Source organism: Rattus norvegicus, chromosome 9, assembly GCF_036323735.1.
Source record: "Rattus norvegicus strain BN/NHsdMcwi chromosome 9, GRCr8, whole genome shotgun sequence".
NCBI lineage: Eukaryota > Metazoa > Chordata > Mammalia > Rodentia > Muridae > Rattus > Rattus norvegicus.
The window spans coordinates 34214143-34229635 of record NC_086027.1 but is presented as its reverse complement, the minus strand read 5'-3'; the positions used below and the strand labels follow the sequence as shown (position 1 = coordinate 34229635).

The 15493-nt window shown below is 42.7% G+C and overlaps 1 protein-coding gene across 2 annotated transcripts in view; it reads left to right on the top strand.

Annotated features, from left to right (window-relative positions):
* Positions 1 to 15493, top strand: part of Col19a1 (collagen type XIX alpha 1 chain) — a 348231-nt gene that overhangs the window by 288843 nt on the left and 43895 nt on the right. For both annotated transcript variants that reach the window (XM_039084518.2, NM_001421322.1), the window contains exons 31-37: positions 1310 to 1351; positions 3733 to 3837; positions 3933 to 3986; positions 4190 to 4243; positions 8598 to 8651; positions 10570 to 10623; positions 13399 to 13443. In XM_039084518.2, the coding sequence (XP_038940446.1) occupies positions 1310 to 1351; positions 3733 to 3837; positions 3933 to 3986; positions 4190 to 4243; positions 8598 to 8651; positions 10570 to 10623; positions 13399 to 13443 (408 nt within the window). The remainder of the gene's footprint in view (positions 1 to 1309; positions 1352 to 3732; positions 3838 to 3932; positions 3987 to 4189; positions 4244 to 8597; positions 8652 to 10569; positions 10624 to 13398; positions 13444 to 15493) is intronic.

Genomic DNA, 15493 nt, shown 5'->3' with positions numbered 1-15493 from the left:
TCATTTTCTAAATAGAAGTTTTCAGGTAAGTTACCTCCAGTGCGGTGCACCTCCGTTGATGGAGTGCCTCTGAACAGATGAGATGATTAAATTATGAAAATTGGATTGAAAAAAATCACAGAAAACGCATTAAGATACTAACCATGTGTTACACAGTTTTATTTCGGGTTAAACCTTGCTAAGAGTGACAGTAAATCCCTTTAAACAGCCTCAGCCCCAACACTTGTATTTTTGAGAGGCACATATGGCATTATATTAAGAGTCGTGAATAATAAAATACCAGTCTGGCCTCTCGCTGGAGTCACGGATCCCCTTAGCTCCTGTACTGTTGGTGCCTCAGAGCCTTCGCTAGCTGCACCCCACAGCAGCACGCCACCTTCCTTTAGCTCCGTCACTGAATCCTATGCACCTCACCACAGATCCTGTAGACAGACATCACTCGGCTTGTACAGTGCGTCTCTCTGAAAGGACATGTTAAGACCTGTAGCGCAAACACAGCCCACGTTCCCCGGATGTCTGTCTTGTCCCTCTGACGTCTCTTCTGAACTTCCGTAAGAGCTAACTTTAAGACAGACTCACCCTGCCAGGGACAGACTTCTCAATAGCCTGACAATGGACTTGGTGAAGGAGTGATTTCCTTTTAACCAGCGGTTTTACTTTTATACATCGCTTGAAACCAACGCACAGGGAAAGCACAGAGGTTACCAGGTCGGGAAGCTACAAAATACAGAGGTCTGAGCAAAACAATGATACACGTGAGTTTGCAGGCCCTTGGTGCAGGATCAGTGACTACTCTAATAGCCAGGCTTCTTCAGTGTTGGGTGGCGCACCATGAAGCATACAGCTGAGCCAGTGAGTCCAACCGAAGAGCCGGCAGGGGCTGGACCTTGGACCCCCACACATTTGTAGCAGATGTGCAGCTTGGTCTTCATATGGGTCCCCTAATGATTGGATCAGGGGCTGTCTCTGACTCTGTTGCCTGCCACTGGATCCCTGTCCCCTACCTGGACTGCCTGTTTGGGCCTCAGTGAGTGAGACTGAGCCTAGTCCTCCTGGGACTAGATGTCCCACAGTAGAGTGGTACTCAGGCGGGGGTGGGGTTCTCTGAGATCAGGAGGAGGTAATGGGAGGGGGACTTGCAAGGGTGGAACTGGGAGGAGAGGAGAAAGGGAAGGCTGCAATTAGGATTTAATGTGAAAAAATAAATTACAAAACAAAAACACATCAACATCTATGTTCATACTGCACCGTGTTCGTGTATATGCAAATACCCATGGGTTTGGGTTTTTTTCTCTCTTCTTAACTACAGATCGCGCTTCCTCTCTTGGGAGACATTGGCGCCCTGATGAAGGTATTCTTTTGCTATAAAAGAAACTACATGCTGGTGGGCAGGAAAGGTTAAAAGGGAACTTTCTACCAAAGATAGAATTAACCGCTCAGCCCCAAAAATTCAAATTCAAATGTTAGAGAATACGTAAGACAGAAAAGCACACGTGTCCTACAGTAGACTCTGGCATCCTCCGACTCTGAAATTCAGGGTCTCACGGTGTGGATATGGAGATGCGATGCGGGAAGGCAGTATTGAGATGAAAGGCAGGAAAGGGTGACATCATTGAGAGATACCTTTAAGTAGGTCTCGCCTCCTCTGAAGCAACAGCTTTCTCTTCCTAGATGTTTATCCTCCCTGGCTCCTGGCTGTGAATTGTATCTGCCACCCTGTCAGCTCTGATCACTCTTGAGATGAAAGTCTGAGCATCTAGCTTACAGATTGAGTTTTTAGTGTCATGGAATTTCACAGAATGAGCTATAAAGTTCCAAAGCCAACAATCGCCCTAACAGCTGTTACCCTGTTAAACAAAAATCATCTCTACTGATTATCTATTCTATAAAGTGCCTTGGGCTAAACATGGTGGCACATGCCTGTAATTTCAGCCTTTAAGAGGCTTAAGTCAGGGGCTGGAGAGATGACTCAGTGGTTAAGGGCACTGTCTGTTCTTCCAGAGGTCCTGAGTTCAAATCCTAGCAACCACACAGTGGCTTACAGCCATCTGTAATTAGATCTGATGCCCTCTTCTGGAGTGTCTGAAGATAGTGACAGTGTACTTATTTATAATAAATAAATAAGTCTTAAGCCATTTTTTTTAAAAAGGAGGCTTAAGCAGGAATACAACAAGTTTTAACTTAGCTTTAACTATTCAGAAACACACACACACACATACACACACTCACACACATCTATGGCTACCATCTTTTTTCTTAAATATTTGACTGTATTTTATTAGTAAGAATGAGGGATCTGAGGAATCAGGCAGTGGTAAACCTATGCATGTATAAAAGAGTTGGTGAACCCAAATGAAAATGTAGTTGATTTCACTCTTACACTTCCTGTCTATAGATGAACAGAAACTTTATGCACATACACCACCCATGCTTACAGATATTTCACTTACACAACTTGTGTTTATCCTAATGGTTTACCTGATGACTTACATGCAAACATGAAGAAATAGTTATAGCATTGAATCTGTGACAGGGGACATATCGGCTGCGGAATTAAAGTTTTCAGAAAAGATATATAAGTGGAATATTAATATAAAAACCTTTAGAGTGGTTAGTAGGAATTCCAATAAAGCAATATATTTTCCTAAGGCAGAATATTTGTGAGGGCTTCAGAAAGCTCTCTTATTTTTTTGAGTTGTAATTATTCTCCAGTCAATGCATTATTACTTATTTCTCCCCATTTAGTCTTTGCTAAAATGCTATAAGCTCAGGCTCAAGCACCATTCTCATTCATCAAAGATACCTGAAGTTCCAAGGAGCTAAACAATTTGCCCCGGACACATAGCTAATAGGTGTGAAGTTGACCCAGGAGTCCCTGTCCTCGGGCATTAAGTCCTAGATTCTTTGTAACAACAATGATGTGAGAAATGACAGGACTGTAGCAATTAGACACTTGAATGCTTGAAGGGGGAGAAATGTGTATACTCAACCAGAATTTAATGTTCCAATGGAATACGGATGGCTCACAGAACAGGCAACCTACTGAGTGGACTCTGTTAAGAGAGAACCAGGCCCGCAGGGGTCTCAGGGATCTGAGGAACAGGCGGTCTCGCCAGGGCAGCCTCCTCTACACTGCATTACTCATCCCGCCCACTACTCATTCCGTCCCAGAATCATCTCAGTCAGGTCCTGGTGGGATGCAGGCAACACCCTCTCTCCTAAACTCCCTCTGACCCAGGCAGTCCGCCAAGCCTTTCCAGCATAGCACCCTGTCTTCACTCACAGCTCCATCCCATCTCACAACGGCTACTCTCTGAGTCCTGTAGCAATCTCTCTACCCATCTAGTTCCCAGGGCAGGTTCTCATGGCATCAGAGATGTATGTGTGGTGTTTTCATTTTTAAGTACAAGTTCACCAGTATCATAAACCAAGATTAATGATTAGGTTTATCAAAGTTTTTAACCTCAAAAAAAGTCATCTTCCGGGTTGGGATTTAGCTCAGTGGTAGAGCGCTTGCCTAGCAAGCTCAAAGCCCTGGGTTCGGTCCCCAGCTCCGATTCAAAAAAAAAAAAAAAAAAAAAAAAAAAAAAAAAGTCATCTTCCAAACTGGACGCGCAGGACTCTGAAAGCAAGAATGGCCTCACAATGGGACTCACTGGCCAGGTTCAAATAGATCAGTTTCCTAAACCAGTTGTATAAAACCTCTCAGTAAGTTGTCTTTATACTCGCTAGAACTTCTGTGGTAACTGTCAAGCCAATGTCCCTGGGCTGAAAAGCAATAACGGGGATGGTGGAGGAGCTGGGGAGCCTGGAAAATATGACCCTGCAGCCAGGAAGGTGAGCTGTTTTGCATGTTATTGCGTGTTTGCGGGGCCCTACAGCGCTTCTACCAAGTACCCCCCTCGCGGCTCTGTTACCCCTCTGTCTTCCAGGGTGATGTAGGGCCACGAGGTCCTCCAGGAGTCCCAGGCAGAGAAGGGCCAAAGGTAAGAGAGTCTTCCGTGAGATTTGTCAACTCTGAAAAATAGAACTTACTTTGGCATGGTGGGGCAGGCTGCCTTTGCTACTTTGTACTCTGATCCTGTCCACATGACATACCCCGGGGGTTCTGATGGGAGGTGTCCTTTTCCCCATTGATCTAAATGACACTGAAATAGTCCAGTATTGGCTGAAGTTACTGTCTCCTTAGGGAAGCAAAGGAGAGCGGGGCTACCCTGGACTACATGGGGAGAAAGGCGATGAGGTAAGCGACTCTGCTATTGCTTCTCCCTATTTAATCAGACAGAGGAAAGATGTTGAGGTAATTATTATTCTGGGGGTATGGTCCAACCATTGCCTTCAAATATACCAACCAAAGCCAGAGAGATCCTTAGGTTTATAATAAGCTGTAAAGCACCAGAGCTGGACAGATATCAGCCCCCTATACTAGTTTGTTTGCTTCTTTGTCAAAAATCCCTAAGATATTCTTGCTATAAGTTTCATTTGAGCTGCTTCTGCCCCATCGTGCCAACCCTCATGGCCATGTGCTCCCGACCCATGCAACCCCATGGCGACTTTCTTCCTTCTTTTCCTCTCACTCTTCCTTGTGGTCCCTGCCTGAGACTGGAAGCCTAGGAACAAGCTCCACCCACCTTCTGCCCAGCTACAGGCTGTAGGCATCCTTATCAACCAATCAGAGATAACTGGGGGTGGGGTGTTTACAAAACAAAAGCTGGTATACATGAGGATTCATTCACTGGGGGCAACCAGATCTTGGGGGCCAGTTTTTAGCATTTGAATACACAGCAGCAGCCCCAGACCAACCCCAACAAAAAGACACTGGGTCCACCAAAATGTATGTTTAATCCCAAGACCATTTAAAACCACGAGTAGGTAGTTGTTTTAAAATAACACATCTTAATAATTTTAGATGCTCATTTATCTATGGTGGTCCAGATGTGGAGACACAACATCAAGGCTAATAATAATTACTATGTAAATTATGGGGTTTCTGATGTCAGGTAATTATCCTAACTCTCACAGAATAGAAAGAAGAAGAGTGTAATCACACACACACACACACACACACACACACACACACACACACACACACACACACATAAAAGAAACCTCAGGGTTTCTAAGCGATGGAGAGAGTATATGAAGAAGTGTAGGGATGAGGGCAGCCTCAGAGCCCAGCTAAGAGCCGGGGGACACCACTGTACAACAGCCTTGGTTTCTCTGAGTCACTGCTCAGCTCCCAAATGCTTGGGAGAAATAAGCTAAGGATCTGGGCAGACTGGTTTAGGTCATCGACTCAGCCCCAGGACCCAGCATCCAACTCAGATGTGGTTTTGAGATAATGGTGTAATTTTCTGACTGTAAGCCACAGTGACACCCAGGATATTATTCTCGTCCCGCATAACTCACATTAACTTAGAAAAACCAATTAGAATGATGAATTGCTGTTAGTTTAAACAGTTTTGGTGCTAATAGTTCTTAATGAAAGTAAGAAAGCCATCTGGCATAGATTAACCTTGATGGTGGTATGGGAAATTATGACACCGTAAAATAGATCTATTTTCCTGGTTGGAACTGTATTTCACGTTTCAGGCTATCATCATTTATTATTGTTTTTATTGATATTCATTGTGTTCTAGAAACCTTTAAGGTTGGCTCTGGATTGTTTCCCAAGTTAAGAAAAATTAAAGAAGGAGAAATACGGCATTTATTTTCGTTTATAAATAAAACATTAAAGGCATTTGTTTTGAAAACAAGTAGTTTTTGCTTCCGGGGAAGGGTTCAGTAAAGAATAAGCACAACAATGGGATTTAACAGGCAGGCAGGTTTTAACTAGATTCAAGAGGCGGGCTTAAGAGGCAATCAAGAAGGTAATAAAAAAAAAGGGAGTTGAGAAATAATTGGAATTGGAGCTTTTTATGAGCGGCTCTGTTAAATTCATGAGAAGTTAGTTTGTATTGATTCTGTGAGGTATTTTGCCATCTTGGTGAGCTGAACACATTGTTAATATCCCTCCATATTTTAGTGTGTCTCTTCCGTAGACACACTCTGTGCGCTCGTTGACATGGAACACAGGAAGTTCTGCAGAGGGCTCACTGAAGTGCCGGAGGCCCTCTACATCCCAAGCATAATGGGGATGAACCTGGCCCAACCCAACTTTTGTCTCTTGCACAGATCAATAACAGCAAATGATTGCTTCATCTACTTGCACTCAATGAATACCGTAGTCACACAACTGGCTGATTTGTCTGAATGAATCAAATATTAACCAAGAATCTATACCTTTCCAACTGCCCAGCAGACTATACAGTGATAACAGACATGCATTGCCTCTAACGTTACAAAACCAAAGGCATCGACTCTTCATTGAGTGGAGAAGGCATAGAGGGAAGGAAGGTCATACCTTTTGGAGAACTAATTTTAGAAACATCAATTTGATTCACTAAGTTAGAGGAACCACCCATTTGCCAATGTTTTGAAGAGCGGCTTACTCCAGGTTCCTCATGTTGCTGTACAGCTCAGCATCGAATTGTAAAATGTTAGCAAAGCACAGATCCTATGTTTCCTAGGCAGAGAAAAAAGTTGGCTGTATGTATTCACATGCAATTTTATGATAATGACAAACAAGGCATGAAAATGTCATTATTCATAGAGTATAGCAATGATGGCTGACTACCTATGCAATAGATTTTAATTTGTGTTTGAATTTGGCACTCTGTGCTAAACTTGGCCATCTTGCTCTTGAGTGTCAGCCTACTTTAATAGTCATCGTTGTGTCTTATAAAATCTTCATATGGCCCCTTATGCCTCCATAGCAGCTTTCACTCTTGTGACAGTATTTCAGGCAGCTGAGGGAAAGACTGCTGAGAGAGATGGTTTTTATGTATGTAGTGGGGTTTATTTTCAAGTTTAATGCGGTCATCAGAGGTTAACGACTCCCATGAGTACGAATTAGACAACCTGAAAACTCACTCAGCATCTCAAAGTTGAGACTTAAAGTAGCAAAGAGAGGAAGATACATGCATAAGTATATCTGAAACAGTTAAACGTAGAAAAATTATGGAAATATGGATGTTTTAAGATAAAGAAATCTATCATACATTATGTGCATAAGGGTCAGTCATTAAAATGTTCCATTCCCAATGGGAAATTTTCCTTTCCACTTACAACATTATAAATCTGTTTATAAACTTGCATAAGAGATAACAGAGAAATGAAAAGAGGTGGTCCACCATACTGAAGTGAGTCATCCACACATCCACAAGTGTACATATGTAAACAAAGCAAGCCGATGGGGTTGATGAAATCTTGAAGAAAGAATGACTACGTTCTTTAATACAAATATACACCAAGTTTTTTGCCTGATACTTATTGCATGAGGCATTCAGAACACTCAAGTAGATCCTTTAAGTATTTCACGTCATACCTGTCTTAGTTACTTTTCTATTGCTACAAAGAGACACCATGACCAAAGCAACTGGTTAAAGAAAGAAAGAAAGAAAGAAAGAAAGAAAGAAAGAAAGAAAGAAAGAAAGAAAGAAAGAAAGAATATAATTGGGAGTAACACTTGCTTACTGTTTCAAAGGGTTAATCTATCACCATCATGGGGGAGACAGAGCAGCAGGTCATGGTACTAGAAAAGGAGCTGAGAGCTTACATCTGATCCACAAGCACGAGACAGAGAGAGAGAAGTAGTCTGGGCCTGACACAGGCTTTTGATACCGCAAAGCCCACCCCCAGTGACATACGTCCTCCAACAAGGCCAAACCTTCTAATCCTTCCAAAACAGTTCTACTACCTACTAACTAGGGACCAAGCATTCAGATATATGAGCTGATTGAAACTATTCACATTCAAAATAAACCTGAAACAACATGCGGTCTCTTTGGTATTGGATACACTGAAGTTATTCTTAAGCCTATTGGTACAAAGAACCTCTATCCGGCTCAATCCTGTTGACATCTCGTACGTACAGATGCAGTCATCTTACCACAGTCACTTTTCCTGATTATTTATAATGGGCAGAGAAATTCAACATTTAAGAACAGAAATAGGAGCTCTAATATAACAATATTAGAGCAGCATAAAAGTACTTCATTCAGTTAAGAGACTGACTCTTGAAAGAATGACCCCATTCAATCCAGAACTTGGGTCTTATTTTGTTAGTGCATTTTTTTTTGCGTATTTGTTTGGTTGGTATTTATACTGATAGAGACCAAAACCTGAACTTGATGACCGTTAGGCAAATATTGTACCACTGAACTCCAGCCCCGGCCCCAGCCCCTGCCCCAGCCCTTCCATCTAGAACTTGATGTATTTTCTATGAATCTGAAACAACCAAACGAGTGAATTTTTTTTCTCAAATTAAAACATGATCTAAGCCTCTTATACGAAAAGTGGTAAAAACCAAAAACTTGTGTCCGTTTCCACAATACAACAAGTAATAATGTGTGATATGTATGGTGGATGGTCATAGTGGTATTATAGATAGTCCACAATTTGAACCCCAGAAGGCCTCTGAAAGTGCTGGAAATCTCACTGGGGTTGGCAGCAAATTCACTTAACACCAAAATCTGACAATTCTGGTTTTTTTCCAGGGTCTTCAAGGAATTCCTGGCCTCTCAGGAGCTCCTGGCCCAACTGGACCCCCTGTAAGTATTCGCTAAGACGAGTTTCCTCATGGGCCATAACTGTAGGAACGATACATGGTGCATTAATATTCCTGGTACCTCTGTGTAGCTCGCCCATTGCCTAGAAGAGCAGCCTCCTCTAGAACTTCGACTTTTTTTTTAATCTGGCCAAATACACAGGACTAATGAAATTATGGATTTTGGAGGAAAAAACTACAACCACCACTTTACTAAATCTGTTTGATCTCCAATTACATTTAGACTATGTATTCTTTTTTTTTAATAATTTTTTTTGGTTCTTTTTTCGAAGCTGGGGACCGAACCGAGGGCCTTGCGCTTCCTAGGCAAGCGCTCTACCACTGAGCTAAATCCCCAACCCCTTTTAATAATTTTATTAGATATATTTCTTTACTTACATTTCAAATGTTATTCCCCTTCCCAGTTTCCTGTCCATAGGCATCCCATCCCTTCCCTCTCCCCCATACACGTATTCCCCCCATGCATCCCCCTTACTGCCCCACCCCATCTTCCCCTGCACTGGGGTTCCAAACTTGGCAGGACCAAGGGCTTCCTTGGAGAACAAGACTATTCTCCACTACATATATAGTTGGAACCCTGGGTCAGTCCATGTATAGTCTTTCGGTAGTGGTTTAGTCCCTGGGGGCTCTGGTTGGTTGGCATTGTTGTTCATATGGGGTTGCAAGCTCCTTCAACTCTTTCAATACTTCCTCTGATTCCCCCAAGGGGGTCCTGAAGAACTCCGACTTTCATCTAAGATTATTTGAGTCTGCTCAGTGGCCTGGAGGCTGCTCATCAGAACTTTGGCTGAGCCAAAGAGCTGCTTCTCACTCTGTTGGAAGTGACATACACAAGTACACTCTCTCCTTTGTTATAAAATTCAGCACTAACCGTAGAAGAGGTATTCAGATGCATCACAAGCTGAGAATTTTCTAAAGGAAAAATAACAGGCCAAAGATCATCGGCTTTAATTTATTGTTGTCCTAGATGTGCATTTTTAGAAATTCTGTTCCTGCTGCCCCCTTGAGCATAGCAATATGGCCTTGGGTTTATCTTGTTTTTCTGAAACAGAATCTCTTTCATTTCCAACCTGCCAAACCCAATCTCTTATTTAGAGTTTAATTCTAAGCAGTCCTAAAGTTCAATTGCCAGATAAAAGATGGGACACACAATCACGCTTGAGTTTCAGAACAACAGATAATCTTTGTATAAGTTTGTCCCAAACAATGCATTTTCCTTGCTAACCCAACTCTACTAAAGTCAATGTCTCAACTTCTCTGTCTCTTCCCTTAAAGTCCCTGTGCCAGTAAATTGTTTTTATCTCTCAAATAAGAAGTGAGCATCCATTACTATATTGAGTCACGGGTTTGCCATAATTAAAAGTTTACCATTTATGCTTGCATATAATAAAACTTAAAATTATGACAAAGAACCATAAAAGAAACCACAAGAATTACTGCCAATTCTGTTCTCAAAGAAGAATTAAGATAAACTTTTGCTTTCCTTCTTACAATGCAGATCACATAACTCAATATGCACATTTTTCATTCTGTCTCGTATTGGAGTATTTAAAATGTTGATGGCTACCAAAATTATACCTCATTTAGAAAGACGTGTTATGTAAATTGCCATTTAAACAGCAAGGCTAAATTCTTAAGTGTATCAAAAGGTTTCAATTAAGGTCATTAAATGTGGTTAGCCAAGGTGAAAAAAGAAACCCACAGATAGAAAATTTAACCTTCCAAGGGCTTATCAGGAGAATACAGGCTGCTGTATCAGCCTGAAGAAATATAAGCTTATAAGACCAACTTAATTAGGATCAAATGACCTTCTCAATGGGTAAGTCTAAGCGACCACCTTCCACTACCTTTTGCCCATTGACCTGCTGGTTCTGTAACAAACCCAGCTTTTCATTTCTCAGGGCTTAACAGGAAGAACCGGACATCCTGGTCCTGCTGGAGCAAAAGGTGACAAGGTAAAGAGGAAAATGGGACTTGGGTTAGGGGTAAGGTGGGACCATTTACTGAGAGCTCTATGCAATCAAACGCAGCCTACAAGAGCAAACGATGTTTGTTGGGAAGTGGCTATTCATGGAGTGGACTTGCAAAGACGTTGGTCTGAAAGTGGGTCCAAACACAGGTGCTCATAGATGAGAGCACTAGGTTTGCAGATAGAAAATTCAAATGGCTCAAAAGCTGAGACGTCCATCTGTGAGGAAGGGGGACTGGTGCAAACCTCCTAAAGAGATGAAGGTAAGTGGGATTGTAATGTGTCAGAGACTGCCAGCTATGGCTGAGTCTCGCTCTCTTTGGGCTTCTGTAAAAACTAAAATAAAATAGTATAGATTGGCTCTAAACAGCTTCGTTCAAAATCTCAGCGGCTAGAAAATCCCCAACCAAAGCACTGGTGGTTTTGGTAGGTGGCCAGACCCATTTTCTTGCTCACAGAGGGCATGTTCTAAATGAGTCTTCGTGTGGTTCAACTGTAACTAAGCTCTCTTGGGCTTCTTTATAAGGGCACCAATCTCATTCATGAAAGTTTCAACCCGTGACCTAACTGTCTCCTAAAGGGCCCATCTAATTAATTTATCATCCTATGAGGTGGATTCACGCTGCAAGTTTAGGGGAGGAAAGCCCAAACATTCTGAACAAGTTCCCTAGCTCCAGGTGATGCCTTGCTAGCTATCAGGACAATGGTCAATAATCAAGGGCTTGTGATTGTATGAGAAAATCTGGTAATGCTGTTCCTAGAAGGAATTGGCGGAAATTGACAAAAACCATGTTCCCTGGAAAGAAAAATGTATTAGTTACTTTAGTTGCTATGTCAAAATATCTGAGAAAACAGCCAAAGGTGGGAAGGGTTTATTTGAACTTGAGTGAAGTTCATTGTGGTGGGGCAGTTGTGATAGAAGAAGGATCTTGAGGTCTTGAATGCTTACTGCATCTGTAAGCAAGAAGCAGAGAGAGACGAATGTGGTCTTCTACTCCCTTATTCAGTTGGGACTCCAGCCTATGTGATAATGATGTCCCCCGGCTAAACTTTTCTGGAAACGTCCCACAGATGCTCTCGCCCAGAGGTGTGTTGCCACGGTGATTCTAAATCTCATCCAACCATCCCGGCTCACAGCTGGACATATGTGCTGTGGTTGGGAGGGAAGACCAATAGCACAGGAGTGTCAAGCTTCTCATGGTGTCAGATCTCACTTCACATCACAGTGACCATCCAGGCATGGCTACCAAGTGCGTGACACAGCTAAAGCTATTCAGATCAAGGAAGTCAGTGCAAAGAGCCACATTAGCTACTTAAGTATTTCCAGCAGGCTTGCCAGGATACCAGCTCCCTGAGCAAAGGGAAGAGTGGTGGTGCACTTAAAGGAAACAACGTGCTAGAGAGCCTCAGCACGTTTTCATCCCGTTAATATCGTAAGGATCGTTCCGGGTCCCGCTGGTCCCTTTTCTCTATTTTCTATGAAAATTATTCGGCCCTTGACTGGCCTTTGAAGTTAATGGGAATTCCACCCTGAAGTGAGCTTGAGGGTACAAGTGAGAATGCTCCTTCTAATTGTGCCAGGAAGCGGGGAGGAGGCGTGTTCTCAATAGGCACATATTGTTTGTTGACTTATGAGGAGTGTGATGTAATGCTCCGAAGGCCGTGGGCAGCGGTCAGCAGAACAGAGGGAGTCTTAGGGAGACAGCGGCCATCAAAGCAGTTTAGGGAAAGATGCAACATGCTTACTCTGCGTACATGTTCTCAGGCAGTGCATTGTGTGAGGAACTTCGCCATTTGTTTGTACTGATAAATATATGGTTTGTGATGTTTCCCCTTCATCTGGAAGAGGACTGAGGTCCCTTGGAATTCCCGGGCACCGTCATGCTCTCCCAACGTCACTGTCCCTGATAAACGTGGTTTAGAGCATTTTATGACCATACCATTCTAAAAGCAGCGCACAGTTATAGGAACAACCGTCGAAAAGCCAACGGGGCTACAACAATTGCTTGCTAGGGACTGGTCAGTATTTCGTGCTTTGTAAAAGTCACTCACCAAGTTTCAGTTCAAAAAAAAAAAATCACAGAATTGTTATTGGTCCAGTAAGCAATTATTGGGATCCCCTTTGGTTTTTTGATTTATGTCTCCTACAAGCAGAAGTCTGTGGCTATTTAAATTGTACAGACCATTTCCCCTAAATGGTGTCATACCAAAGTTGCTTCCACTCAGTAAAACACACCTCACCTGGTTGTAGAGTTTGATATTAACCCGCAGATAATGACACAGGTTGTGATTTCATTCCTCAGTTACCTCTGCCATAATGATCTCCCTAGTTCTAAAAAGCTGGAGGAGGTGGAGGGGAAGCCAAGAGTGAAGGCTAATCCAGAGAGCCACAGTCTTGAAGCCCACAATCTATTCAAGTTAACTCTACCCTATACCCCATGCTCACAAAGGAGGAAAAGTTCCCCACCTGTTCTCAAAGCCCAGGACAGGTCACCTAAATGGTCTATCCCCAGTGAAATTGTTATTCCCCACAGTTCACACAGCGAGAATCCAGATGGACTTGAAAGGAGGTATTCACTTTCCTGGGGTGGGGAGATGTATTTTACTGGGTCAAGGAATGAGCTAAGCAGAATAAGACCACAAGGCTGAAGGAAAATGGCAGCCATGGTGATTTTGGAAGATTGCTCTTTGAACAACCTGGTTCACAAACTTGAAGTGGAAATGGCCAAGCCATTAATTCAGGCCCGTGTCTCTCTTGCAGGGTAGTGAGGGGCCCCCTGGGAAACCTGGACCACCTGGACCCCCTGTGAGTTGTTTAAGGTTTTAATTCTGTGTACTTAAGACTCATAAGTTGATTACGGAGATGCTTGGAAGGCTAACTCTTTTGTTGCATGTGTGCATGTGTGTGAATGCGAGCGTGTGTGCGCGCATACACGAGTGCCTGTTTGTATGTGAGTGTGTGTGCATTCGTGCATACATGCCTGCATGTGTGTAAACGACATGCAGTGCAGCATTAGGTAGGCTAACCTGTCCCTATTTCAGCTGGGCTTCAATCTGCAATGTTTACAGTTGCTTGTAGTCCATGAACTTCTTTTTCATGGAACCGGGATGCCTGACCCTGAGACGGCCCTGACTGCCCACTTCCATCAAAGGATGGAGAAACATTTGAGTACCATAAAATTTCACAGATATAAAAAGGCCTTCAAGACGACATTCTTTCCAACCGTGCAATTTACTTTTTCAAAGACGTTGTTTGTGTTCGCCCATAAGTAGCGTCTGAGACGAGAGGAAATTCTGCATCCGTGGCACGCAGTGAGGAAAAGGCACCAGAGCCCTGGATGTATTCTGCCCTAGTCTTCCAGGGAGGCTGTGGAGAGCGGAGGGGCCTCTCTCTGTGGCAAGTCTGCCCTCGTGTGGCGCCATGTTCGAATAGCAGCAGAGCTGAGGTCCGCCAGAATTTAGCGGAGAAAGGGTGGATTCCCACAATAGCTGTCTGAAAACTAAGAGTATGAATCTGTGTGTAGTTGCATGTTTTATCCACAAATTCACGGCCGGGGTCTCCTTTCTTACACATGTTCTGCATCTGATTCTTCCTTCCTTCAAGAACCAAGACGTAAAACTCATGGAGTTCAGATTCTAAAATATGTCCTCTCCTCAGTGGGGGAAGAAAAGCAAAAAATATCACGAGACCGTTAAAGAAACCTGTGCTTTTATAGAAGGCTTAAGAAATCTTCCTCTTGTCTCTGGGTTGTGTTTCGTTTTGTTTTTAAGACTCTCTGGGAAACTTTCTCAGAAGTCTCTTACATCTATTCGAGGCTAAGGATATTAAAATATAGCCCGTGTTCAGTTATTGGCAAATAAATGAAGAAACAATAAAAGAGTAAACAGAGCATCATCTTCCGTCCCCACTGTTCTGAAGATGTGTGTGAACGGTGCTCTCCAGGCACCGCTACTTCTTCCGTTATCCCCCAAGCTGTAATGAAATAAAGGCTTCCTCATTTCTTGAAGCTGAGTTATTAAAAAATTAACAAAAAACTGAAAACACACTTGGATTTTTTTCTAAGAACCTGTTATCCTTTCTAAGTATTTCCAAACTGAACGTTTCATGTGCATCTTTTTTTTTCCAAAATGCTAACGTGGATGGGAGTTTTCAAACTGCCCAACGAGTACAGTTTCATACTCCGTATTACGTACCAGGGTTCTGGATTTTGTCCTTCTGCTTGCTTGTTTCGACACAAGTTCCCCAGTTATTTTTTTTCTTTTTTTTTCTTTTTTTTTCTTTTCTTTTTTTTTTCTTTTTTTTTTCTTTTTTTTTTTTCAGAGCTGAGGACCGAACCCAGGGCCTTGCGTTTGCTAGGCAAGCGCTCTACCACTGAGCTAAATCCTCAACCCGGTTCCCCAGTTATTAAAGATGTTTTTGTATTGTAAGTGAAGTATCCTCCAGTTCACCTTAATTTTCTGTTTGGCTTGAAGAGACTATGGGGAAACATCACTTTGTCGTTGCCAAATGTCTCCCTGTTCACATCTGCATCAGTCCTACGGCATGGCTGCCTGCAGGTCAGCAGGCTGGAAACACAGTAAATTGGCTACTCAGACACTGAATTTTAATGAGCAGATAACATTTTTCACCCGAATGCACTCGTGCCTCAGCTGACAGACCTGCCCACGATTCAAACCCCAACCGGAAGCATCCAAGTGTTCCAGGCATAGCTCAGGTTGCTTTCCCTGATGATTTGAAATATTGCAACACTGTGGTATTTGATTTATGGTATTAAATTCACCTTAAATATAGAAGAGGAAAATATTAAGTTAAAGCTAATATAGGAAGAATACTATGTGGTAAAATGACTTAAGTT